General features: G+C 56.1%; 1 protein-coding gene and 1 long non-coding RNA gene across 2 annotated transcripts; one reads left to right on the forward strand and one right to left on the reverse strand.

Moving 5' to 3' along the window:
- Window positions 1-3,972: 3,972 nt before the first annotated feature.
- Window positions 3,973-8,298, reverse strand: PIM3 (Pim-3 proto-oncogene, serine/threonine kinase). Its single transcript, XM_031941020.1, has 6 exons — window positions 7,773-8,298; window positions 7,554-7,663; window positions 7,411-7,461; window positions 6,656-7,019; window positions 5,447-5,623; window positions 3,973-5,193 (listed from the first exon to the last, which is right to left on the reverse strand). The coding sequence occupies exons 1-6, from the start codon at window positions 7,855-7,857 to the stop codon at window positions 5,009-5,011; spliced, it is 972 nt and encodes a 323-aa protein (XP_031796880.1). The 5' UTR covers window positions 7,858-8,298; the 3' UTR covers window positions 3,973-5,008.
- Window positions 7,013-13,450, forward strand: LOC116419673. Its single transcript, XR_004229949.1, has 3 exons — window positions 7,013-7,103; window positions 12,204-12,306; window positions 12,919-13,450. It is a non-coding gene; the product is annotated as an uncharacterized LOC116419673 (long non-coding RNA).
- Window positions 13,451-27,308: the final 13,858 nt, after the last annotated feature.

The raw sequence follows: 27,308 nt of genomic DNA on the forward strand, positions 1-27,308 counted from the left end.
CCATCCCAGTCAAGAATGATCTCCATGCCATAGGCCAGTCCGACTGCTCTTAACTGCCCTTTTCCACATGGGGAGACTAGAATTGAACCAGTTTGGGCAGAAATCGTTTGAGCGGAGCCGAGGATGGGAGGATTAGCCCTCTATGTCACAAACAGACCAGAGGAGAGCAAGGATACCTCCCCGCCACCTTCACACAAACACACACTGGCTCTTTGGAGTCACCACTTCCTTCAACTGCCCCTCTCATAATAGTTGAGAGAAATTTCCAGGTTATACAAGGCCACCGGCCCTCTCATTTAGATACCCCAACTACATTTTCCTGCCATTTTCCTATTCATCTTGGCAATTAATATCCCATAATTCTTTTTCCAGCAATTTTTTCCCCATTCCACTCTTTTTTGGTAGATAAGCCAGCTGTCACATACAAGTTGGGCACTGTCTTCTCTTTGGTTTATCACTCCTTCCCCTCAGACCCAAAGATGCAGCCCTCACTTTTCTCTCGAGTGCCATCTCATCTCCAGCAGCCCACTGGGCATCTCCCCCCGGATGTCTCAGAGGCACCTCAAAATCGCCCTGTCCAGAAAAAAAGTTCTGTCTTCTTAAATTTCCCTTCTCCAAACTCCCCCATCTCTGTTCTACATACTCCAGGCCCACCATCGGGAGCCAGCCACATCTCCTCCCTCTCCCTTCCTCTCCTGTCCCACCTGCTCCTTTCTTGTTGGCCCATTCCCATGTCCCCGTCTCCATGGTCCACTTGCTGATTTCTTTAGAAGACTTAAGTTTCTAGCTCGTGGGCCTTTGCCCCGGCTTTGGCCCGCGCCTGGGACACTGCCTTCAGCCAGGTCACAAGCGTGCTTGTTTCAAACTCACCCGTCAAGTCTTGTTCCTGATCCTCACTCAATGGGTAGTGTTCTTTTCCTCAGAAATGACATATTTTCATATCTACTTTTTTGTTCCTCCTTGACAGAGTGTAAACACCTTAAAGGCAGGAAGAGTTCATTTTTGTAGTTTTTGTATCCTCAGGTCTAGAGCCATGCTTGGAACTGTTGTGGGTGCTTAGCAAGTGCTTATTCAGCCAATGGGAGCCGTCCATAAACAAGGGCAGCTGCCCATCAACAAGCAGAGCTGTCCATCAACAAGTGGAGCTGTCCATCATCAAGCAAAGTCGTCCATCATTGAGTGGAGCCACCCATCAACAAGCAGAGCCGTCCATCATCAAGCAGAGCCATCCATGAACAAGTGGAGCTGTCCATTAATAAGCGGAGCCGCCCATCAACAAGTTGACTAAGTGCTGACTGAGACAGACAGCAAAGTTCCTGCCCTTCCTTCTCAAGGAGCTTTCTTTCTAATAGAGGAAACAGGTAGGAAATGACTGGTCCATAGGACATGGCTACATCCCGGAGATGACATGGCTCCATGCCATTGCGTGGGTATGTTTATCTCCTTATTCAGAATCTTACACATAAAAGGAAAAGAAAGGATGGTCTCTGAAGACCCTCCTGGCTCTACCCCTCCCTTCCCGGAGCTCGCCTGCCTCTGCAGAGAAGGTTGGCAGGCAGTACCCTCCCTGGTGCCCAAGGTTCACTACTACATGATACAGAATGCTGTTTTCCCGAGGCTCAGGATCATGTTCCTCCCCCCCATCCAAGAGCTGGTTTTCTTGGTTCCCCATCACCAACCTGGCTCCCCCGTGCCTCTGGCAACAAGCTCCTGAAGTTGGCCTTCAAGGCCCTTCCCAATCTGCCTCCATCCTGTATTTCTTGACTGATTCCACTTTACCTCTGGCCTGTTCCTGTGTGAGGCAAGTCCCTTAAACTTCCCAAGCCTGTTTCTTTCTCTCTAAAGTGGGGAGGTTGGACCGGATGGCCTCTGAGCCCCAGATCTGTGAAGTCTGCTCTGTGTCCCTCCATGAGGAGGGGGAGGTGGGGAGCAGGGGAAGGGTACGCCCGTCCCCCCTCCAAGAAGTCAGGACTAGAGCCACTTTTCTGAAGCTGGAGTTTCTGGATTTGGGAGGTAACACCCGGAGGGATGTGGCGAGGTCCTGGCTATCCCAGGGAGACCCCTCCCTGCGACGTGCTGGGCTCTGGGCCTGTTTGGGGCAGTGTCCTGCTGGAAGAGTCTCCTGGCAGGGAGCGCAGGCCCTGCCTGCCCCATCACTCATCTCCTAGTTGGGCTCCAAACAGCCCCGGACTCCTGCTGGGAACCCTGGGAAGAGCTCTCTAATGGGGTCAGGGGCCTGGAGGCTCCAAGAAAGCCTTCAGGTATATGTCAGGGTGGGTGTCTCCCTTGCCTCCTTCCAAACCCTCAGCTCCTTGGCCAGCTCCTGGTGCCCAGTGGGGGTCTGGGACAGGTAGCCTCAGGCAGGGCCTTGAGGAGGCTGTGATGCAATGGAAGGGCAAGGGAATACTGGTGTTTTTCTCCCCGTTTTGGGGGGTGCCCAGCACAAGGCTGACTCAGAGCCCCTGGCCCTAGAACAGTGGGAGACTGCCAGATCAAGTCATGGATTCCTCCCTGACCCTGCCGGGGGGCCAGGCCTAGACTTGGCTCTTCCCAGGAAAGCCAGAAAAGGAACAGCTCCGGGGGAAGAGCCTGGGAAAGATGGGAACCTGCTCCTGCTCTCAGGGGGCTTCCATGTGGGGGACAGCGGGCAGCTTCCCTGAGAGGAATTAAGACTCAACATTCTCCTGCGGAGGTGAAACATTCCCCTTGTTTTTCCTATCTCCAGTGGGGGTCCTTTTGTCCTCGATGCCCTGAACCTGCACCCATGAGGACAGTTGGACCAAGGTTGTCACCCCAACAGGAGAGAATTGGGGGCCAGCCCGAGCTCTGTGCCAGCGTCCCACCCTTTCCCGACGGGCCTGAGAACTGAGCAGCTTCCCCAAATCTCCCGGCACCTATACAAGTGCTGGACCGGATTCCCTAAATCCTCCCGCCAGAAGGCTCTCTCCCAGCCCCCACACTCACCTTCAGGAAGCTAGGCCCTGCTCCCCCCTCCCCCCGAGGACCCAGGCTGGGAGGCCAGAGGAGGTACCCAGAGGACAGGGGCATCTCACTAGAAAGACCGAGTGACTAAGGAAATCTGGGAGGAGCCAGAGGCAGGTGGGAATCTGGGAAATAGGTTGTTAGGGAGACATGTAGGCTAGGGGATGAAGTTGGATAGAAAGGATGATGGGTAGAAGAGTGGAGAGTACCTCCAGACTCCAGCCTAAGCTCTGCCTGCCATTGGCAGGTGGGATCTCTACCTCCCAGGTATCCCCCGGCTTGGGACTTCACTCTGCCCCCACAGCCCACTCTGGGTAGGGGGTCCCAGCTCCTGCAGCTGTGCTGCACATCTGTACCTCTCATTGAAAGGACCAAAAGGGAGAGGCAGGAGTGCTCAGTGGGAGTTCCTCTTGGGACCCCCAGTGTGTGGGAAGCCAGTGGGGATGGGGAGAGGACTTCAGGTCACTGAGATCAGCCCCCAGCCCCTGGTCAGTCCCCGAGAAGGTCTTTCTAGACAGCACTGGAGGGTATGACTTCTTCCCTCCGGGACGAGGGCTGTATATGGATGGTGTTCCCATTTCACAGATGAAGAGAGAGGCTCAGAGCCCCTGTGTTAGAGCTTAAGCAATGAAGCCAATCCAATAAGTAGCCCAGAGGCACTTGTTATATACAAAAAAAAAAAAAAAATTTAATTGAAATAACCTGTATAAAAAAATATGATCTCCATACATTTCACACTGTTCAAGTGAAGGAACAAACCCCAAATTCCAAGTCACACTCGGGGTGACCTGGTTACAAACACAGCGAGTAAAATAAATTAAAGGGGCCGCTGACTGCCACCCTCCCCCCCACCCCAGTGGAGACAGACCCTCCCCCCTTCCCAGCATGGGCCACAAAACCAGGCAGGGGGCCGAGTGGCCCGCCGCCTGCCCCACTTAGAAAAGACATTCTATTCCCCTTAAATTAGACTTTGTACAATAATTTTCCATCTTTCAACAAATACAGGGAGTCGGATAGAAAACATACAGTGGACAGGAATGCAAGAATTCAGGATGGCGGGAGCCGCCGTGGAGCCGGCTCGGCGCAGGATCGACTCTCGACAATAAATTAAGCCCAATAAATAGGTCCGGCCGCGGAGGCCGGGCCGCTGTCCTCAATGGTCATACAATAAATAAAAAACGGTCGCTATCATACACAGGGGACTCCGGACATAAATACGCGGACGGGGGCGGGGCGGGGGCCGGGCCAGGCCTGGCTAGTTGCATTGATCTGTGCATCCTCTCCAACAGGCCCATCCACACGTTAAGACTCGAGGGTGGCCAGAAGGGCGGGGACCGGGAGAAGGCGGGGCTTAGGCAGACCGATGAACGGATGAGGGGGAGGGGGCGTCAGGCAGGGGGCTTCGCGCCCAGAGGTGAGATGATCCGAAGCCAACGGGGTGGACGTTCCCGATTTCCAAATCCAAGCGGCTTAGCCCAGTCTGGCCTCAGTGCAGACTGCCGGAGAGGGGGGGAGCAGCAAAGAATCGAGGGAGGGGCTCGCGGTCACGTGCCCTCCCCCGGCCACCGGGACGGGGTCCCGCGGGCCGTGAGGAGGCAGGGCCAGGGAGGTTGGCGCGGGCCGGGCCCTACCCTGAACTGATTCTTCTTTGGGTAGAGGCAGCTCAGGAACGCCCCGCCCCCGGTCCCCCACTAAAGCAGCTATCAGAAAGGCACTCAGAAGCAAGGGAATCAGTCCCAGCTCTATGAGAGCCAAGAAGTTGAACGCGGGATTCTAGAGGTCGCGCGTGCTCGCTGCTCCCGGAGGAGAGGCGGGCGGCCCGGCGCCCACTGCCTGCCCGGGGCTCAGAGGTGCTGGCCCCCCGCGGCCATCAGCGGAGGGGGCTGGGGAGACCCGGGGACCCTGAGCCCTCCGATGGGGACTCGACTACAGGAGAAGGAGGGGTTTCCTAGCCCTGCCCGGTCAGTGTGCCCATCTGCCCCCGGTCAAAGAGCGGCACGGTGGGGGGCTCTGCCGGCTCCCTCTTTCACAGGCTCTCATTGCTCGAGCTCGTGCTGGACACGTCTGTGTCGATGGTCCGGAGACGTAAATCACAGTCCTCAGATTTCCCCACGTCCGAGCGCAGCATCCAGGGGTGGTCGAAGATCTGGTCCAAGGTGGGCCGGTCTGACGGCCGCAGGGACAGACACCATTTAATGAGCTGCTGGCACTCTGAGAGGAGGAAGAAGGCCGGGCCGTCAGACACACGCACGGGCCCTCTGGGAGCACACCCCGAACTTCCACCCTCCCTCCCGCTCTGCGGGCACTCCCAGGTACCCAGGAGCACCCCTCGGGAGTACTGAGCGTGGCCAGCTCAAGTGGGGAAGTCCTTCCCTGACCCCAGCTGATGGGCCTTCCCGGCGGCCACACACGGCCAGCCCCCGCCCGCCCTGGGACTCCCGCTCCTTTCCCTTCCGCTGCTCACCTGTGGAAATTCTCCTCCGGAAGTAGAGCCGTCCCCGGAGGATCTCCTCATCTTGCTCAAAGGGGATGTCCCCGCAGACCATGTCGTACAGAAGGATGCCCAGGGACCACACGGTGGCCGACCGGCCGTGGTAGCGGTGGTAGCGGATCCACTCTGGGGGGCTGTACACTCGGGTGCCTGCAGCACGACACAAAGGCAGAGGCCCGGGTCAGAGGCTGCCGGCCGTCCCGGGGGACGGGGAAGGAAGCCGGGGCTATTCTGTTACAGGGCCGGCAGAGGGCCGTCAGCTGACTGCTCGGCCAGGCCTCCGGCACCGCGTGGCGCCTGCGGCAGCGCCCGCCCAAGACCAAAATTAGACACAAAAGAGCAGAGGGAGAGACCGAGGAGCGGGAGGCCCAGGGCCGCCGCCGCCGCGAGCCTCACAGTGAAAGAGGATACGGGGGAGAAAAGCCGGAGCCCGTTTGGACCCCGCGGGGGCGGTCTTGTTTTGGTTTTTTAGACAAAACTCATTTACCAGGGCAAGGAGCCCGGCGGAGGAGGAGAAAGCCGACCCCCCTCTCTCCCCCCCCAGCCGCCGCTCCGGCCTTGCCTAATAAGTAGCTGCTGGCTCGGCCCACCCGCCGCTGCCTAGGAAACCACACTCAACCTGGAATTTGTGATGCACGAGGTCACATGAGCAGGGGACTCGGGTTTCACAACAAACAGATGTGAAGTGAGGATACGGGGCTCTTTTGGGGGGGAAGGAGGAGGAGACTCCTTCAGCCAGAGGGGGATCCCCCTCCCCTCTGGGTGGGCCTCCTCCGCCCCCGCCCCCACGGTGGGGGCAGGGAAAAGCCAGCCCTGGCATTCCCAGGGTTTCAATCTGCAATGCAGGGTTTTCTCGCTGCAGCATCCCGCATCCTTGGCTGGCTCCCTCCCTCCCTCTCACGCGTGCGCACACGGACAGTCTGCCAAGAGCCTACCCCCCCCCCCTTCCCCCATGACAGGGCTCCCTCATTGGAGGGAAGCATCAGGGCTCTCGCATAAACAGACGCCCCTAGGAGAAACACCTTCTCCCAGATAGACGGGGCCAGCTTCTGGCCACCAGCCCTCCCCCCAAAACCACGGGACGCCTGCCCCGTCTGGGCCCGGGGGCACAGAGGCCGGGCGGGCGGTGAGGGACGAGTCGGACCCGGCCCCATTCGGCCAAGGACACAGAGGCTCACTCACCGTCAAAGTCTGTGTAGACCGTGTCCTTGAGCAGGGCGCCCGAGCCGAAGTCGATGAGCTTGAGCTCTCCGGAGCGCAGATCCACCAGCAGGTTCTCGTCCTTGATGTCTCGGTGGACCACCCCACAGGCGTAACAGTGGCGCACGGCCTCCAGGACCTGGCCAAAGAAGCCCCTGGCCATGTCCTCGTCCAGCGCCCCCTTCTCCGTGATAAAATCAAAGAGGTCCTTGACCAACTCGGGCCGTTCCATGACGATGAGGTAGCCGTCGGGCCTCTCGTACCAGTCCAGCAGCTTGATGACGCCTCGGAAGCCAGAGCCCACCTTCTTGAGGAGCACAATCTCCAAGGGCACCATCACGCCGGCCTGCGGAGGGGGCACAGGGGGCTGAGCGCGGTCTGGCAGGCCCCCCTCCGCACCCCATTTGTGGCCAACCTTCCCACACACGGGGTGATTAAGCTTCACCCCCCCCCCCCGCCCCCTTCCCTAGGCGGGAAGGGGCCCGCTGGGGGCACCGAAGGAGGAAGGAAGGCGAGGGGGTGGGGCAGAACTCTGCCCAGCTATCACCCCCCCATGTAAACAATAACAGAGAGGCGGGCCCCCAGCCTCCGCCCCTGCGGGGGGAGGGGAAAGGCCGAGGCGGGGGCGGGGCCGGCCGGTCCCAAGCCTCCTTCGGCGCCCCCTTCCCGGTTCCGTCCCGGTGCGTGCCCAAGCCCGTGCCCAAGCCCATGCCCTCCTCCCTGGTCCGGCTACTTACGATCGTGCCCCACTCGGTGACTCGCTCCTTAACCACATGTTTCACGGCGACCTAGGGGGAGGAAAGCGGGTTTAGGGCGCTGGGGGCACTGGCAGGCAGCACGGTGGTGCCCTCCCTCCCCGGCCCCTTCCCCCGGGACTCACCGGCAGCCCGTCGGCCAGGCGGCTCCCGGCGTAAACCGTGCCGAAGCCCCCGCTGCCCAGGACGGAGCCCACCTGGTACACCTTCTCGAAGGGCTCCTTCTCAGCTTTAGCTGCAAAGGGGGAGACAGCGGGAAGGGGGGGTTGGTTCGGGGCCGCGCCAAGGAGCGGGATTCCCCCGCGGCTCGCCCCCCGGCCCCCGGCCCCCGGCGCGGCCCTTACCCGGCTGCAGGATCTTCACGGGCAGGTGGTCCATGCTGCTGGGGCTGCAGATGTGCGCCAGCGAGCCGAACTTGGACAGCAGCATCTTGTCTCGGGGGCTGGGGCTCCGCGAGGCGGCGCGGCCGGGGGCCGAGGCTCGGAGCGCGCGGGGGGCGGGGGGCCGCCGGGGCTCAGCCGGACACGCCCGGAGCCCGGGCGGCGGCAGACCCGCCGACTGCCCACGGGCGGCCACGAGCCCGCCGCGGGGAGCGGCGGCGCGTCCCCCGCCCGAGGGCGCAGCGCACGGGCCGGGCGAGCGGCGCCCGCGGCACCGGCGTCCCCGCGGAGCGGCCCGGGAGGATCGCGCGCGGGGCTGCGGAAGGCGGGCGGCGGCCGCGCGGCGCGGACCGAGAGCGGGCCGGGGCCGGGGCCGGGGCTCCGCGCTGCCCACGCTCGGTCGGGAGGCTCCGCTCGGTCGGGAGGCTCCGCTCCGCAGCTCTGCCCAGCTCCGCTCCGCTCGCTCCGCTGCCTCTGCTCCGTCCGAGCCGCGCGCTCCGCTCTGAGCTCGCTTACACACGGCGCCCGCCTCTTAACTCCCAATATTTTGGTGGGGGAGGCGCTGTGTCCGCGTATCCCTCCGCGCGCCCGCAGGAGGCGGAGGCACGTGGGGGGGCCTGGGAAACACCGCTCCTTTCTGTTTGATTTAGCAACACTGCCCTCCCCCACGCACGCGCGCGCACAGGATCACGCCCCGGCGCCTCCCGTCTTCTGCTTGAAAAAAACCCCCCCCCCCCCCCCCGCCAATGTGGGGGACTCGAGGAAAGCCGTAGGAGAGGGGGAGGAGGCTGCTCCGCCGCGGGGGCGCCGAGGGGCGCGGGGGAAGGCGGGGACTACTTTCTTGTAGTAAGCGTCGCGCAGGCACACTTTCCCCTGCGCAGTCTGCGGCCGAAGCACGCGCGCGCGCGCTCCGGCGTGCACGCGCAGCCCCGGCGAGCGGCCGGCCGAAGCTTCGCTCATTTGCATAGGGTGGAGCCGCGAGGGCCAATGGGAAGCCCCGGGTTTTTAAACAACTCTCCCCTCTCGGGCGGAGGGGAGGCTGCCCGTGCCAGAGCCCGGGGAGCCTGGGGCTGTTTGCATATGCATGAGCGGCGCGCCGCCGGGCGGGGCGCGGGGAGCGCGCTCGCGGGCCGGGCAGGCCCTGCAGGCCCGGCGGCGGGGGTCGGGGCGCGCGGGCGGGAATTCCCGGCGCGCCCCCCCTTCCCCACCCCCCCACGCGCCGGGAAGGGGCGCTCCCCTTTCCGAGTGACTGCCCCGCGCGTGCCAAGGGAGAGGAAGGGTACGGAGCCCCTGCCCCCGGGAGCCCCTGCCCCCAGGAGCCCCTCGCGAAAAACATCATAATAAGCGAACACGTGCCTCCTCCCGGCAGCTCCGAGGCCGGCCTGCTCCTGCCCCTTCCTCCGCCCCCTCCCCCACCCTCTGCGGGCGGAATGAGCCTGGCATCCGGGGGGAGGGGGCGGCCGGGGACGGGAGCTTGGCCGCTGGCAGTGCCCCCTGCCTGCGCCCTCGAGAACCCCCGAGGCTAACAGGGGAAGCCCGCGCCGCCCCTGCGGGGATGCCCGGCCCCCGGGGAGGGCAGCGGGCACGGGGACCCCCCCCCCCCGGCACACGCGCACGCTGCGGCGGGGAGTCTGGCGGCGGGCGGGGGGCTGCAAGCGATGCGTGTGCCGGGGCAGCGTGTGCGGCGGGCGGGGGGCTGCAAGCGCGGGGGGGCGCGCGGCTCTGACGGGGAGGGGGCTCCTCTGCGCGCGGCTGCGGGGGCGGCCCGGGGCTCGCCGTGACGCTCCAGGTCGGGGAGGGGGCGCCGCTCGAGCAGCCCCTGCGGTCCCTGAGCGTGTCACTGCGTGATGGGGGGAGGGGAGGCTAGTCCCCTGCGTGTGTGTGCGCGTGTGTGGGTGACGCGCTGCCGGTGTGCGGACCCAAGGCTGCCGTCCCCGGGGTTCGTGTGTGTGACTGGCACGATGCTTGCCCGCGTGTAGCAGGGAGCGGCCCCCGCCCTTCCCCTCCGGAGCGGGGCGCTTGGGAGAGCCAGGCTCCTCAGGGGTCTGCAGAGGGCGCCGGCCCACGGGGAAGGCCCCCTGCCCTCCGTGCGGCCGCGGCCGCAGCCCCTGCCCCGTCCTCCTCGCCCCTGCGGCAGCTCTGCGGGCCCCCTCAGGTCTGGGACGGTGCCCGGCCGCTGCTCTCCCTGCCCAGGCCCCGAGCAGGGAGGAGGGAGGGGTCACTTGAGGACAAGCGCTGAGCATCGGCTGCAGCCCAGACTCCAGCTCGGAACTGCAGAGCCTCGACCTGGGCCCATCCCTGTGGGGCCTCCTGGTCCTGAGACACCCCCACCCCTTTGTGACGATCCCCCCTCCCCTTTGAAGCCTCCTCCCGAGACCCCCCCCCCAGCGGGTTCCCTCTCGGAGTACCCCCTTCCCAGCCTCGGAAACCCTCAAAGTCTCGCCTTTATTTAGAATCCTCCCTGGCTATCTGAGACCATCCCCCCTCCTCCACCTTGGGGAGGGGTCCTCCATCCCCATCTTGCTCGGGGCACCGCCATCCCTCTCTTCCTCGCCACTCCCCTCCCGCCACTCCCCTCCCGCGCTGGGACTCAGCCTTTCAGGGAGGATAACGGTAAAAAAGGAGAGCAATTCACAGTCATCTACCAAAGCAGTCGACAGAAGGGCTCCCTCGTCTCCGCAGTGCAAGGATTTGCCTCTTTTTAACTTTCAGGGAAAAGGAGCTTGCCAGAAAAATGGAAACTTCAGCAGGGGGAGGGCCCCCTCTGCATCCTCCCTCACAGTGAGGGGAGGGGGAGAGACAGCCTAGGGGATCCTCCCGGGCTTGCCTTGTCCCTCTTCTCTAAATCCATAATCAAGAATCCCTCTTGGAGCTGGAGCCACACCTCTGTCGGCATTCACCCTATATCCCCTGTGGAAAGAGACTGGGAGTCGGTAGGGGCAGAGATCCATGAGAGAAGACTTTATGGAGGACGTGGGCTTAGGTTTTGAACAAGGGTTTTCCCCCCTTTCTTTAAAAATGTTAGAGGCAGCATGGAAGCTGTTTGGGGGTTCAGACACATCCTGTCTGTGTGACCTGCATATTCTGCAGCTCTGGAAGAATATCCATAAGTAATAAAATAATATATAACATGATAATAAACTTATAGAGAAGGTGCCAACTGACATCAGGACAGGGAATCTCACATAAGAGTTCCCCGGCCTAAAGAAAACACGGGGCACATCCCTCTTCAACATTTTCACTTTGTCCTCTATCATCCTCAGGAAGTTGGGGTGTCAGATGGCCCTCCTGGAGTGCAAATGAGTAATGGAGGCCCATGAAATGGATTGTAGAAATATGAGCCCTGGACTTAGGGAATCACTGAAGTTGAGTGTCAAAAGGGACTTCAGCAAGTCATAAGCTAACCCCTAGTCAATGAGAATCTCCATGACTTTATCCCCAAAGAGTGGTCATTCAGTCTCTGCAGTGTCCCCACCCTCACCCCCGACGCCCCAGTTCTTTCTTCTCCACCCTAAATATTCCCAGTTCCTTCTTATGCACTGGTGGCCCATGGCCATCCTGATTGTTCTTCTCTGAGTATGACCTGTCCAGAGCAGAGCCCAGAAGGATCATCACCTCCTTCTGCCCTTCCTTAAGCAGCCCAAGGTCACACTAGATTTTGATTGACTGCATTGCTTACAATCCACTAAAACTCTTAGATTTTTTCAAGTAAGCTGATGTCTAATTTACATCCTGTATTTCTGAAATTGATTTTTTGAACCCAAGTGTAAGATTTTATATTGATCCCTCCTGAATTTGATCTTACATTATTGGTTTAGCCCAATGCCCTAGTCTGTCGAGATTTCACTTATTTGTTTGTTCATTTGTTTCATTAATTTACTTAATTTGGGATCCTGACTTGGCCAGCACTTATGGTCACTATCACTCTCTGTATTTGTGTCATTTACCAAGCTGGTGAGCATGCCATCTGAGCCTTTATCAGCATTAGGGACAAAGTATTAAACACTTTGGGCCAAGTACAGATCCCCAAGGCACTCCCTTGGAACTTCTGCTAAGATCTTGAATCATTAACAACTCATCTTGGGAGCCCGCCCTTTAGCCGGTTATGGCTCCATCTTAATTGCATTCCTGTCTAGTCCATATCTGTCCTCCATCTTTTCCAGGCCAGTAGCATGAAAAGCATTATCAATACTTTGCTAAAATCTGGGCAAGCTGGACTTACCAAATTCCTTGATGGACCAGTTTAGTTACTTTCTTTTAAAAGGAAGTAAGGTGAAGATCCTTTCAGATGAAACCCAACTGACTTTTGGGAATGACCTCTTCCTGGACTAAGTGTGAGGTGATTCTCATTGGCCTTTAGTCGACATTCTCTCTTCTTTCTCTTTGGAAAATTAGGACAAGTTCTCCTCCTGCTCTGAGGTTCTTCACCCATTGGTTCTCCAGGACCCTGGGACCTCCCCCTCCTTCCTACCTCCCTTCGAATATAAACACCTGGAGGGTAAGAACTGTTTCATCTTTGCCTGGTCGGATTGATAGATAGTATTTGCATCTTCTGGTTCATTCAGATCCATCTTGTACTTTTCTCATCCATCCTAGAGCCAGTGGACTTAAGTTCCTCAAGTGTATTCAACTATACTCTCTTACTATCTCTTTACCTATCTTGGGTTTCAACATCCTAGGAGCATATTTATTATGTCATTTCCAGTGCAAAGGGCATGTCCTTGACAAGAGAAAAAAGAAACAAAAGAATGGAGGGAGTTCCAGTTTTTAATCTTAACGGTGTTAATGAGGAGATCGCCTGAAATGGTCCCTGTTTCTCCCCAAGCTGGAACGTTCCTGGATTCTATACACAGCACACATTGTGACTTCCACCTAGAGAATAAAAGATTCACTCCCCTCCAGATCCTAGCCCATGACTATTCCCCATGCCCTTTGACTTTTTCCCCTCATTGCATATGTTTAACCTCTATTTGGATTGCTTGATGGGGAGGAAGAAAAATTTGGAACATAAGATGATGCAATGCTGTTGATGTTGAAAACTATCTTTGCATATATTTTGAAAAAGAAAACTATTATTATGAAATTCTTCCCTCTTCCACTCCTAATCCAGCCTATCCTTCAAAATCTACCTCAAATCCTCCCAAAAGGGGGTCTCAAAAGTACCTCAGGATCCTCAGTTGAGAGCTGGGAAGGATCCTAGAGATGAATGGATCCAGTCCTCCTATGTAGCAGAAGAAAGAGCTGACATCTGGTGTGGAGACGAGTTTTGTTCAAAGGACTATAGTAACCTCAGCCCTTGGTAATCTTCCCTTCTCAGTCCTGCAGCCCCAGCGGGGCCCACATCGAACCCCCCATTTGGATTCTACCTCCCAGCATCTGGCTGCCTCTTAGGGATGCTAATCTCTGAGCCTCTGGCTAAGTATGTAAACAATAAATGCTCAACGATTGTCCATATTGGATATCCTTGACTTTGCTATACTTATCGTTCTTGCTACTCCTTTTACGATAGTATCTTAAGGTTTGCAAAATGCTTTCCTCCCAATAACCTGGTTCAACAGATAGCACAGAGATGATTTCCATTTTAGATGAGGAAACTGAGACTCCAGGCTCAAACAGTGATCAAATGAGCATTAGAGGTAGATTCAGACCAAGTCTTCTGACCCCAAGGCTGCTGGGTCAAGCAAGATGAGGCCAGGTTGGAGGACCTGCAGTGGAGCCGGCATAAACAAGATAATCCTGTCAACTCACTTTATAAACTGTGGCCCAGAGACAGAAAGTCAGTCACAAAGCTGGGGATTAGGATCCAGTCCTCCTGCCCCCATTGATTCTGTGGGTGTCTCTGACCAGAGTCCCTTCCTTCCTCTCCCTTTGGAAGACCAGGAGGCTTGGCTGGCATAAGACAAAGAAGTGGGTCTTCCAGCCCATGGTCAGCCTTAGGGGACCTAAGTATTAGGGGAGGTCTCTGGTGGAGTCCTCAGTGATTTGGATGACAGCACGGATGGGTGGGACGGCCATCAAGTTTGCACGATAATTAATGACAAGTGTCATTTCTGTGGTGCTTTGAGGTATCACCATAGAGACTTAATCCTGGCTCTTTGTGGACGGGCCCCCAGGCTCCAGCTCACGGTCCTAAGTCTCTCCACCAGCGATCTTGCTCCTGGGTTGAGTGATTATAGGTCATGGTAAAAGGATATAATAGGAGGAAGGGAACCTGGAAATCACGGCCCCAACCCCTTCTCCTTACAGATGGGGAAGCTGTGGCCCAAAGGAGGAAGGAACTTATAGGGGTCACCAGGTAGCAAGGAGCAGGCCTGGGATTAAACCCAAAGTTCCCACGCTCTTTCCACAGAGAAGCTGCCATCTTTCTCCTTGGATGGAAGCCAGATGGAAGCCTGACTTGAAGGAGTAAATGTGAGCTCTAGATTCACTCTTTGAGTCAGGCAGGCACAGAGTGCCTAGGACAGTGCTCCGGGCAGCTGGCTGTCAGTCCAGTTCAGTTGTGGCCTTTTACCCAGGCTCACACTGGGCGTGCATCAAGAATCCCAAGTATGTACTCCAGGGCCTGTTAATTATTATGGGGGATACCCAGCCTGGGACTATGTGTTCCATACAGAAGGACAAAGGACAGCCCAGAGAGGGGAGGGGATGAGGGAGAGCAGATGTGGAGAACTCTCTCAGAGGTCCCCCCGGGGCCCCTGCTACAAGTCACCCCCATTGGGCCTGGGACTTTATGGAGAGCTCCTTTACCTACCCCCTCAGCCCCCCTTCCCCGTACACTTCCTGCTCTTCCTCAAGGTAGTGGTGGATGGTCCGGAGACCTGGGTTAGAATCTCAGTCTGCCCTTTATTTTCTGGGAGGCCCTGGGTCCGTAACTTCACCACATAACTTCATGAGTCTGGGCAGATCCATTCCTTTTCTGGTCCTCAGTTTCCCCATCTGCACAATGAGGAAGAGGTTACCTGATGGCTTCTAAGGGACTTCAGCTCACCCCACTCTTGTCTTATCTCCTATTAGCCTTTCCACATGTCTAAGTTTCTGCCAAACTGGCAGTTCTGAGGCCCTGAGACATAAAGAGCAGAGTCCGGGCCATGTATGACGCCCCTGGGGCCACGTAGGACTGCCCGGTGTGGCTGGTACGTCCAAGTGGTAGTCCTCTCTAGTTTGCTCTCTCCATTCTTCTTCATGGGCGTTTTACTCTTTAGATGGCGACTGGTTCCTAGGGATCGTGGTCATCATTCAGGAGGCCTGGGGCTGCAGAACCGCTCTTAGTGTACGGACTTCTCCTGCGTGACCTTTGCCAGGGCCAGGGGAGACCCTGGAGGATGGGCTGGCCAGGCTGGATCAGGTGGGTCGTGAGGCACCTTCTCCCTCCCTGGGACCAGCCTGCACGGGGGTCTTAGCACAAGCACCGGGGCGAGGTGACTGGGATTTGGGAATGGGAGCCAAGGCAGAGAAGCCTCAGGGTCCCGGTTCCAGGCCAGGGCCAGAGCTAGAATTCCAGAGATAGTGAAGCTACTTCTCTGATCACAACAGCGTCCCATTAGGACAAAGGGCACATTCTTGAGCCCGCAGCTTTGGGGCTGGGGGAATAGTGGCCAAGAGGTCAGTGCTGGAATGGGGAGGAGGGCTGAGCTTTTCCCAGATCTCCATAAGAGAATTTGCCCGCCTCAGAGCCCTGAGGGGACAAGGAACTGCCTTGGGAGCCAGTCCTGACTGTGGTGGACTCCCCAAATCAGGGACCTCCAGCAGCCTCCACCTGTGGCCAGAGTCAGTGGGTGGGCAAGGGTTGGGCTTGGAGTCCGGGGCCCTGGGGCTCAGATCTCCCTCCAGAGCTTCAGAATTGTCCAGCTTTGGACAAACTGCCTCTCTGACCCCGGGCTCCTCAACTCTAGAATGAAGATGACAGTAGGACTCTTCAAAGTCCAAAATGAGAGCAGGTGCATCAAATGATTTACAGACTTCAAAGTCCTCCAGAAATGGAAGGTCATAGTGGTGGTGGTGGTAGTAGTAGTAATACTAGTAATAGTAAGTAGTAGTAGCAGTAGTAGTAATAGTAGTAGCAATACTAGTAATAGTAATAATAAGTAATAGTAGTAGTAATAGTAGGTAGTAGTAGTAGTAGTAGCAATACTAGTAATAGTAATAATAAGTAGTAGTAGTAGTAACACTAGCAATAGTAATAGTAGGTAGTAGTAGTAGTAATACTAGTAATAGTAAGTAGTAGTAGTAGTAGTAGTAGTAGTAACAGTAGGTAGATAGTAGTAGTAATACTAGCAATAGTAATAGTAGGTAGTAGTAGTAGTAATACTAGTAATAGTAAGTAGTAGTAGTAGTAATAGTAGGTAGATAGTAGTAGTAGCAATACTAGTAACAGTAATAATAAGTAGTAGTAGTAGTAGTAATAGTAGGTAGTAGTAGTGGTAATAGTAGGTAGATGGTAGTAATAGTAATACTAGCAAGAGTAATAGTAGGTAGTAGTAGTAGTAATAGTAGGTAGTAGTAGTAATAATAGTAGGTAGATGGTAGGAATAGTAATACTAGCAAGAGTAATAGTAGGTAGTAGTAGTAGTAATAGTAGGTAGTAGTAGTAATAATAGTAGGTAGATAGTAGTAATAGTAATACTAGCAATAGTAAGTAGTAGTAGTAGTAATAGTAGGTAGTAGTAGTAATAATACTAGTAATAGTAAGTAGTAGTAACAGTAGTGCAGCTGGTGGGCGTACTGGTGGCAGTCACAGTGGCTGGTAGTGGAGTCACACAGTAGTCGTGATGGTGCTGGTGTTGGCAGCGTAGGAGTCGCAGCAGTAATGGTTGTGTGACAATAGCCGTACAGCGCTCAGTTCAGGCCATAGGAGTGCGCCCCGCCCCTCCCTTTCCCCGGAGTGGGAAGGAGCAGGAGGGCCGAGACTCTAGCCAGGCCAGTGTTGGGAGCAGACACTGACAAGGCTCCAGCCCGCAGTCCTTGTTGTCAGCGTCCCACCCCAACCATTGAACAAGGTGCTGGGGGAGATGTTGGGGGAGCCCTGCGGGGGGTCAGGCGTGTGCTTCCCATCCCAACCATGCCCTGTAGCCTGCTGTGAAGGACACAGGGACGTCCCAGCGAGCAGCCTCCCTCTGTCAGGCACCCCCCCTTGCAGCCAGCATTTCCCAAAGAGCCCAGTCCAGCACTATGTGCTGTACCACAGGCCGTCCCGGCCCCGAGGCTGGCTCACCGCCTGCCCTGGGCCTGCACCTGCCTGGCCCTTGCAGTACCCCAAACGCGGTGCAGGTCATTCCGGGCTTCCCGGGTGGACATCACTGTCTCTCTGCCTTTGGGCTTGTCAGGGGAAGGAGGAAGGGCAGGCGGGGGAGTGGGCTCGGAGATCCGGACCACGGTGAGCTCAGGAGGACCACCAGGACCTTGGAGGGGGACAGAGATGGAGGGGACAGCAGGCAGCTGGGATGTGCAGAAAGAGCTACGTCCTTGGATGCGTCGCACTGTGAGTCCTGCGGCCTGTGCAGGTCCTGAGGCAAAGCCGGGCCTACCAGAGGGGAGGGGGCAGTTTGCTCCCTGGAAATCCCAGGTTATTTTTTCAGAAGGGGAAGGGGACGAGAACTATCAGCCAGGAGGCCTGTCTAGATCCCTGAGGAAGCCAAAGACCCACCCCCCCAGCCATGTCTGCTTGCTGAGGAACCCAGATGAGTAGCAAGAACATGGCAGGCCTTCCAGGTGGGTGGCCCAGGCCTGGGAATGGACAGTGGGTGTTCCCTGGGATCATTGCTCCTGAGTCCTGGAACCACACCCCGTGGCAGTACTGGGAGAATATCCCTTCTTATGAAGTAGCTGCGGGACCCAGGTAAAGCGGTCTCCCCCTCTGGGCCACAAAGTCTGGACTCCTCTGCCTCCAGAGCCACTGTTCTCTTTACCCCGCTGTATCTGCCCCGTGAGTCTCCGAGTCACTGTCCAGCTTTTGGGTTGGGCAGCCCTGCAGGCCCTGGAGATCCAAGGCAAACATTAGCAGAATTAGGGACCGAGGTAGGGGTCCCGGGCCTGGACCCGGATCCAGGTTCTATTTGTGACTGGAACAAGGAACTCGTTGCCCAATTAGTGAGCAGTTAGTGTGTCCCAGCCGCTGAGCCCTGGGGACACCGTGGGAGGCAAACCCCCAGCGTGTGCCCCTGGGAGGAACGCTCCCATTCTGCCAGAGGAGACAGCTGGCAGAGCATGGAGCCCACACGGCCCCTGCTTAGGGAGCCAGGACAGACCAGGACGGGGTTCCCAGTTGTTCTATGGCCCGTCCATCTGCAGATAGCAGCCAAACCTAAGCCAGAAAGATAAGGGCCAAATGGTCCCCCCGGGGCTCTGGGGCTCCGTTACCCACCTTGTCAGATGGAGCCCTGGGCTCTCTCTCCCCTCACCCGGCGTTCTGAGGTCAGTTATTACAGGTAGCCGGGGGCTTGCTGCAGGGACCGAGGAACCATTTCCCAGGGGCCTGCAGGTAGGGCTGCACGTGGGCCCTCTGGGGCCCTCACGGCTCTGAGCCTCCGTGAATCCCCATCCCAGGAGGTGATAAGCTAGAGCACTTCACATTCTGCCTTCCATCCCATGAGCCTCTGGCCCTCCCCTTGTGCCGAGGAAAAACTTGAGGGCCAGAAATGGGGGATAATTTGCCCCGGATACAGTCCCCGTCTGAGCAGGGACCTGCCAGTATAGCACTTGGCTCTGGGTCCCACATCTGGGAAAGATCATGGAACAGCTGGACCCCATTCAGAGAGTAAAACGGCTGAAGGAGAAGGTATTTATTAAGTTTTTACCATGTGCTAAGCCCTGAGCTAGGCCCTGAGGATAGGGCAGGAAAAGCTGGAAAGCCCCTGCTCTAATTGGAGGATACAACACATTAACTGTTCAATCAGCATTTATTGAGCGCCTACTGCGTGCCAGGAGTGGTACCAGGTGCTGGGAGTCTCGCTGGGTGTCTGAAGGCCCCCGGGGTGGGGGGAAGGCCCTGAATGATATATAGGAGAGTCTGTTCATGGAGCTGGGGGATTTACAAGCAAAGTCCTTGGGGAGAGGAGGGGGGCTGTCATCCAGAGAGGGCTCGTTCTATGGGCCCCAGAGGGAGGGAGCCGCTCGCGCAGGAGGCGCTCTCCTTTCTGGGTAGCCTCTGAGGCCCTCTTGTCTTAAATCTGCCCCGTTGGCTTTTGATGAGATGGAACGGGGTAGTCTGTGGTCCCCTCAGCAGCTCAGCTCCGGGCTCTCGGTCATTCTTCGCTCGGAGAGCCTGGGGAGGAGGAAGTCATGGGCGGCGGAGGCCGTGGTCTCCCCCAGGGCCACCTGCAATGGATCCCCACTGACCCAAGGGGAGCCTCCCAAGCCCAGGTGCGGCCCCCGGCCTGGCAGAGGAGGCGTTTCCTCCCTTTGTTGATGGAGGAGCCTGGGAAGCCCCAGAAGCCCTGTCCCCGGCTGACCCAGGCCTGCTCGAAAGGCCGGTCTCTGTCCTCCGCACTCACCGTGGAGATTCCTGGGCCCTGCCCAGCGGCTCCTGAATGGGGCGGGCTGGGTGATCGGCGCCAACGTCAGCTGCTCACAATCTCAGGCCTGGAGGCCCGCCAGAGCCTGCCCTGTTATCACGACCAGCAGGACAGCCTGGGGCCGGCCAGGGGCGGGGCCGGCTCCGAGCCCCTCAGTGTGCCTGCAATCCACCCCAGCCACAGGTCTCAGACCGGGAGGGGCCCTCTGGCTTCTCAGCCTGCTGCCTGAGTACAGGCGAGGGAACCGAGCCCCTCGGGAGGGGCTGCACTGGGGACGGCCGGCCGGCCCATCCCACGGTGGTCCAAAGGCCCGCAGCCCCATCGCCAGGACCCCTCAGCTTCTGCTCCCGGCCTGCCCGGCCAGGCTTGCCCCTGGGCTTGGGTCCCTGGAGAGGAGTCTGCTCTGGGGCAGGGGGTGCGAGCTGAGAGGGGAGACCAGGGGTCACCTGCTGGAGGACGGCCCAGCCTGGGCGAGGGGAGAAGGACTGTTTTCTTTGAGGCCGGAAGGGACTTGACCTTGGCCACGTGGAGCATAAACAAGGTCAAGGGCCACCAAACAGGGCAGCTTCCTGCAGGCCGGCTCCAGCCGGGCCAGGAGCTCAGCCTCCAAGGGACAGGAGGCCGGGGCCCGGGGGACCGGCCCCGAGGTGCCCTAAGAAGGGGCTCGTGGGACCCAGCATCCCCGGTGCTGCCCCATTATTCGGGCCCCATGCCTCTGGTGGGGACTCACCTTTGCCCCCAGAGCAGAGCCCTCGCTCCCACATGCTCCCCACCCACGGAGGGCGGCCGGGAACATTGTGAAACGCACAGGTTCAAGGACCAAAGTTCAGCAGGCAGTTGGGAACAAGAATGACAAGAGGACAGTTTCTTCCCTGAAACTGAAACCCCAGAGGCTGGGTCCTCCTCCCTACGGCCCTCAGGACGAGGGACCCCATCCCAGAGAGGGCTGGCCCCTTCTCCGGGGCACACAGCAAGGCCTGAGGGAGTGACAAAGAACTCGGGGATTGGGGTCCACCCAGGCTCTGGGGCTCCGTTACCCCCTTGTCCAATGGAAGCCCTGGGATCCCTCTCCCACTCACCCCCTGTTCTGAGGTCAGTTATTATTATTATTATTATTATTATTATTATTATTATTTTAACCAGATGTTGCCTGTATGGAAGACTACTCCCCCAGGGCTGGCTCCAGGTCTGCCCCTCTTCTGTCTGCTGCCCCTCCTCCCAGGGCTTCTCCCCAACATGGAGCAGAGCTGGGCCCAGACGCCTGATGCCCCCGCAGCTCAGGGGGCAGTTGTTGCACCCCAGCCCTGCTCCTCAAGGTCCCCCTTGCTGCCCTCTCTCTGGGAATCTGGAGTGGTCCTGGGTCCAGGGGTAGAAGCGGGTGGGCCAGGGCAGGGTGGAAGAGGGGCTCATGGGGCTCCTGGCATGCCAGGCTGAGCAGGAGGACCCTGCCCATAGGCACTGCAGACAACCCCGCTGTGGGGAGAGTGAGCCCCAAGAGGGCTGGCCGGGCAGTGACCCTGAGCCACCTTCCAAGAGGCCTGTCCCGGCTGGGAACCCCTGGCCCACTCCCCAGGTGGACCGCATCTCACCGGGAGAAGCCCAAGGGCCACATTGCCTCCTTAGGCCCCCATGATCGCCCTCATCCCCTCTTTTAAGTCCCCAGGGCTCGCCCCTGTGCAGACAGCTGCCTGCTGCTGTCCCAGGGAGCAATCCAAGCCTTGTCCTTGGAGAACTTGCGCATTTTATGAAAGAGACTCATCCCTGGCAGGAGGGAGCGGTTTGTGTGGAAGACCAGGGCGGGCTCCCGACTTAGAAGGGGCCCCACAAGCTGTAGGCAGCCCCGGGGGGCACATCCTGCCCGCTAGCAGCTTAAGATCCAGCGGGAGACACTGCAGGCCTGGAGGCCGGGGTAATGATGAGAGCAGGAGGCAGGAGTAAGAAAATCTGACCTGGCACAGGCCCGCGGCCTTGGCAGGGAGGGACGAGGCCAACGTGAATGGCAAACAGCATGGGCTAACCCGAGGAGAGCTCTGGGCCCTCCTCGGATCACCCTCCAGGTCACGCTTCCCACCCTGAGGCCCCCAACCTCTCTGGGACTCAGTTTCCTCATCTGTAAAGTGAGCAGATTGACCGAAGGGGCCCCCAGACCCCGAATGACACGGTTGGACTTCTGCCTTCGCAAGCCTCCTTTGGCAGCTGTGCAGAGATTGGCTGCCAGAAAGGAGACCTAAGGCGAGGAGGAGTGTCGGAGGCTCTTGCTGCAATGGTCTAGGGGAGAGGTGATGGAGAGCTGAACTGGGCCAGTGACCATAGGGATGGCGGGGGAGGTGGAAAGGGGGGACGGGGGGGGGTATAGCTCAGGAGCTGTCTCCCGGTGCATGTCAAACCCACAATCACGCTAGCTGTTGGTCCAATCCCACCCTGGCGCTTCCTACCTGTGGGACCCTGGCAAGTCACGAACCCTAAACCATGACCTATTTCCCCACTTATTAAATGAAGAAGTTGGGCTAATTGGCTTCAGGGACACCTTCCTGCTCCATGACCCCTGATCTCATCTGATCCCTAAGGCAACCTGGGAGGTGAGGCTGTGACTTAGGAATTGGAGGTTCATATACAGTAAGAGCTGGAAAAACCCCTAGAGACTAATGCAATTCCCTCATTTACTGAGGAGGAAATCAGTGGCAAGATGACTTATCCAAAGTCCTGCAGCAAAGCAAACTTGGAGAAGCAAAGAAAGCTGGGTAAAACAATGATACTAATGCGATTCCCTCATTTACTGAGAAGGAAATCAGTGGCAAGGTGACTTATCCAAAGTCCTGCAGCAAAGCAAACTTGGAGAAGCAAAGAAAGCTGGGTAAAACAATGATACTAATGCGATTCCCTCATTTACTGAGAAGGAAATCAGCGGCAAGGTGACTTATCCAAAGTCCTGCAGCAAAGCAAACTTGGAGAAGCAAAGAAAGCTGGGTAAAACAATGATACTAATGCGATTCCCTCATTTACTGAGAAGGAAATCAGTGGCAAGGTGACTTATCCAAAATCCTGCAGCAAAGCAAACTTGGAGAAGCAAAGAAAGCTGGGAAAAAAACAGAGATACTAATGCAATTCCCTCATTTACAAAGGAGGAAAGGCAAAGCAACTTATCTACAGTCATGCAGCAAAGCAAACTTGGAGAAGCAAAGAAGCTGGGAAAAATTGGAGATACCAATGCAATTCCCTCATTTACTGAGAAGGGAATCAGTGGCAAGGTGCCTTATCCAAAATCCTGCAGCAAAGCAAGCTTGGAGAAGCAAAGTAAGGCTGAGAGGTGCAGTTGCACCTCAAGCTGGCGGCAGGTCTCCGAGTAGAGGCCGGCTCTTGGCTCGTTGCCCTGTACCCACTCTGAGCCTTCCTGTCCCCCATTCCTGGGGTGTGTGCTGCCCAGATGGCGGGTGATTGTATAGTAAAAGTACTTTGGAGAGTCTAAAGTACCACATTTTATGGACTTTCCCAGAAAGAGCCTGATTCCCGGCAGGATGGGAGGTGCCACTGGGATTGAGTAAGGAGGGGCCACTGGGGGAACGAGGATATTTAGAGAGAGATTGTCCAGCTGTGCTTAGAGATCTGCAGCTGGGGGCCCCTCTCTGGCAGATAGGGTCCTCAGGACATAAGCCCCCGGGTAGGGCTGGCTTCAGGAGGAGAAGGACTGCCTGGGGTGGGAGGGGAAGCAACCAAAACTGAATGCTAGAAGGAATCTTAGCCTTTCGGGGTCCCTGGTATCCAACCCTCTCACTTTATAGATGGGGAAACTGAGGCTCAGGAAATTGATGAACTTGCCCGAGGATCTGTTTTCTCAGCTAAGAGAAGCACTATGGCTCTAGAGAGGAAAGCAGGAAAATGGTTAAAGGGATCAAAGACCCCTGGAGCAGAGCTGGAGGGTCTAGCCCAAGCCCTGCATTGTAGAGATAAGGAAAACGTTTGCCTCTTGAGAGAGCCCACACAGGGAAGGAAGGGTGAAGCTGAGATTTGAACCCAGGCCCTCTGATTCACATAATCTCATGCTCTTTCTTTCCAGAATTTCCCATTTTTAGGTACGAGACCAAACCCTCCAGCTTCCTCTGCAAACCCACCCCCTTCTAACTTACCAATTTCTCTTAATGGCACTACCAATTTCTTAGCCATCTCTTCATCCTCTCGTGCCTGTTACTAATCAGTCACCAGATCCATAGAATCACAGATCCACACCCCTTGGGCATCCTAGAGCCCACCCAGAACCCAAGAGTCACCCTGTCCGAAAAGGAAGACAGTTTGTTTGGCAAGACTCATTCTGGTTGGAGTCATGCTGGCTCTGGGTGATTCCTGCTTCTTTTTCTAAGTATTCCCTATCCACCCTTTTTCAACAATACATTCTAGAGTGGATTGTGACCAAGAGTCGGGGTCTTTGCCCTTCTCCAGGCCAGCAGTACCTCTCATTCACCATAAACTTTCAACAATTAGCTGTGACACAGTCCGATGGTTCTATCTACTAGGTTTTTCAGTTCTGGGGACTTCATTTATCTGGCCTTGGCAACTTCAACTCATCAAGGATAGCAAGGCTCTATTACTCCTTTACTTTCAGTTAATTTCAGATAATTTCCAATTTATCATTTTTTATCCCTTCCTTTCCAGGCCACGGGTCATTCTTTTTGGCAAGGAGAAGAAAAGGAAAATGAAACTGAGCTGCTCGACTGTGGTTGTCATCTGTTATCTCTCTCTCACCCTCCTCAGCACCACCTTTGATCTTCCTATTTTCTCCACTATAACCCCAAAGATCCCTTTGTTCTTGCCCTCCTTCCTCACTAGCTTTTGTTTCCAGGCTGCTGACAATACTCTTACAATGCCCTGCCCTTAATACGTCACCCTTCTTCTCTCACCTGCTCTTTGCTTCCATCATCCATACATGGCTTTTAAAAATCCCAAGTTGGTCAGCTCCCCATGCATCTACTTTGCATGTTCTTTCTGGGCAACTTCTCTCCTCCGTGACTGGGATTTTCTGTTTTTGTCTTCTGAATTTTGTTGTTTAGAGTGTTCCGACTCTCTCTGGGGTCCATCAACTTTTCCTTCAATCCCTTTGGAATTTGCTATCCAAACCAAAGCCAGCTGGCACCTAGAGCAAGTATATAGATTGCCTTACTGTTCCATCCACCATTGGCGCTGTCCCAAAGATGATTCCATTGAGTCTTTTGAAGATGTGTTTACATCCAGATCCTTTCATCTGATTATAAAAAGCAATTGTTTTGACCACCTGGGCAGGTTTACAGAATGCCATACACACTAACAGAATAGAATAATAGAAGGTCTGAAGGTAGGTAGACTCATAGAAGAATAATATCAGGATGGTGACTTCTCCCAAGACCATTTCTATCTGAGTTCCATCAAATATAAAAATGGAAAGAATCAAATAATAATAATAATAAACCTTTATATGAAATGTAAAGGTTTTCAAAACATTTTACATATATCATCTCATCTAATCTTTGTGTAAATATTTCCATCTTACAGATGAAAAAACAAAGGCTCAGACAGGTTAAACAATGAGTATATAGTCCCACAGTTAGTCACACACTACCCATCTTTTCTTTCTCTGACTCTTCCTGGATGAGATCTCATTTAATAATACCATAGGATCTAGTCAGTCATCACTAAATATTTATCAAGTACCTACTGTAGCACTCTGCTTGGAGACCAGCAGCTTTCTCCTCCTAGAGAACTTAGCTCCCTCCTTTAGAGTAAGCACTTCTTCTCCACTGCTTAGTTCAAGTATCTATTTTTCCCTTATCTTCTTCCCACTTTGTCTCACTAACTTGTCTTGCATACCTTGTCTTAACAAAGCAGAGAGTTCTCTGCTTTGAGCTTTCCTTTCTCCTGTTTTCTATCTCTTTCTGCCTCTCCTTTTTAAAAGAAATGATTCATTTTTATTCTGAACTTAAGAAACCCCAAATAAAATGAGCATTTCCATGTAAAATGGAGAAAGATGATTGAACACAAGACCCCAAATCTTGATTATATACAGTTTGCTTTCCCTTCTAATTAGTCACTCAGCCAGTTGGCCAGCAAGCGTTTTCTATGTGCTGATCCCTCAGTACCCGCCCCTGCCCCCAAAAAGGGCAAAAAACCATTATGGGTAAGATTTAGAAGAAGGAAGGGGAGCTATTTTGACTATAAGTTTGGGAGCCAGTCTTTTTAGGGATGGGGGAGAGGGATGAAATAAAACCTGTCCTACAATCTATGTTTTACCATTCTGAGTGCTTACACGGAAACTGAGGGCTCTTTTGGATATAAGCTCAATTCTGGGCCCTTCCCTGGAACTGCTGCAGATATTTCCTTCCTGGCTCCAATTTAGCATGTGGGGGAGGGAAGGTACTGAGGTTCTCAGGGGACACTCTGGACAGGGCCATCGACCATCATAACTTTATTGTAAGAGACTACAGAAAGATCCCTGCCAGAGTCAACCTGGTGCCTCGATCTTGGGGCCAGAGGTTACACATACAAAAGAGGACTGTGTGAAAGGTCCAAATCAGCCACCTCTAGGCTGAGCAGTGGCTGTTGTGGCTAAAAGAGTTTCTGGCCTTGGAGGCAAGCTGGGTGGCAAACCCAGTTCTGACCCAGCGTGGCCGCCTGACCTCGGGCGGTCACCCCCCTCTGGACAGCTCGTTGTCCTCGTCCACGAATGGGATGGGGTCTACAACTTCTTCCAGCTCTGATGCTGGTGCGCTTTTTTGGTGGTCACCAGGAAGGTCAAAGCCGAATGGCCAACCTCAACAGTCACTGATCAGATCCTGTTCTCCCTTCCCTCCATCGTGTTCCTGGACCGTGCTGGGCAGCGGCTCTCGATCCGGGCCGGGGGTGAGGGCTATGGAGAGAGAGTCGTGCCCAGGGAACATGCAGAAAGTAAGACAGAACAGGGCTTGCCCCAAGCTTGGATTCTGGGATAGAGACTCTGATGACTATGAATATTCAGGAAACTGGGAACAGAGCTGGTTACACAGGCAGGTTTCACAGAGGAGATATTTATTTAACTGCTGCCAGAAGTTAGAGTTTCTTTAGTCACATAAAACAATATTTTGTTCAAATACCCTCCAAGCCAATGGTTCTCAGGGAATATGCCGGGGAGGGTGTGTGCCTGTGTGTGTGCATATGTGTGCACATACAGAGGGCCTCTGTTCTGGGCTTGGCCCGGGTTTCTCTTTTGATACTCTAAGGGGCCTTGATGCAGCCCCCTAGTGCCTGGCTAGTTTGGGGGCCAGACTGACCCTGGGCACTGGGCTTGTGGTGAATCCCTCCAGGAAGGAGCCAGCTTGGGATGGGGGGAGGGGGAACCCGTGGTTCCAGCAAGGCCACAGTGCATGGGATGGGAATTATGTAAGGGCCTCTGGGCCCAAGCCCCGGTGGGCTGGCTGTCAGCTCCTGGTCTGGTGCCAAAGATTCTGAGCAAGCCCGTTTGTCCCTGTGAGCACCCGGTGTGGCTGGGATGGTCCCTGGAGCTCTGTTTGCCCTGTGCCCCTGTAGAGCGTCCCCTCTTGTTCTTTCCCCGCTGGGGTGGAGGCTAACTGGCTTGGACCCCAGCCCCTGATGGACAGCTCTCCTTGTCTCTGGGACACTCAGCAGTCTCAAAGGTCTTCCCCGTGGCTTTTCTGTTTGGGTGGAGGGTCCCAGCATCCTTCCCGTCACTCAGTTCATAGCCAGGGGTCATCTGGGACACAGATTCTGGCCTTTGCTCCCAGATGGATGCTTTCCCGGGCTGCCTCTCCAAGCTGGCGAGATATGGGCACCCCTGGCAAGCCGGGCGCTGCCTCCCTCCCACTGTTGGGACCCCTCCTACCCTTGCCTCCTTAGGAAGCTCCTTGAGAGCAGCCGGCCTCCTTTGTGTATAGTCTGCATCCCCCACCCCCTCCAATCCTGAGCACTTAATAAATGCCCAGGCTTTTACTAAGCAGCAGACAGAAGTTAAAACTGAGGAAATTTCAATTTG

Source organism: Sarcophilus harrisii, chromosome 5 (genome assembly GCF_902635505.1).
Source record: "Sarcophilus harrisii chromosome 5, mSarHar1.11, whole genome shotgun sequence".
Classification (NCBI taxonomy): domain Eukaryota; kingdom Metazoa; phylum Chordata; class Mammalia; order Dasyuromorphia; family Dasyuridae; genus Sarcophilus; species Sarcophilus harrisii.

Coding starts and splice junctions, on each gene's coding strand:
- PIM3 (XM_031941020.1), bottom strand. CDS start 7,857: ATGCTGCTGTCCAAGTTCGGCTCGCTGGCGCACATCTGCAGCCCCAGC. Junction 7,020..7,410: donor TCACCGAGTGGGGCACGATC/GTAAGTAGCCGG, acceptor CCCCCTCCGCAG/GCCGGCGTGATGGTGCCCTT. Junction 5,194..5,446: donor CCGGAGGAGAATTTCCACAG/GTGAGCAGCGGA, acceptor TCCTCCTCTCAG/AGTGCCAGCAGCTCATTAAA.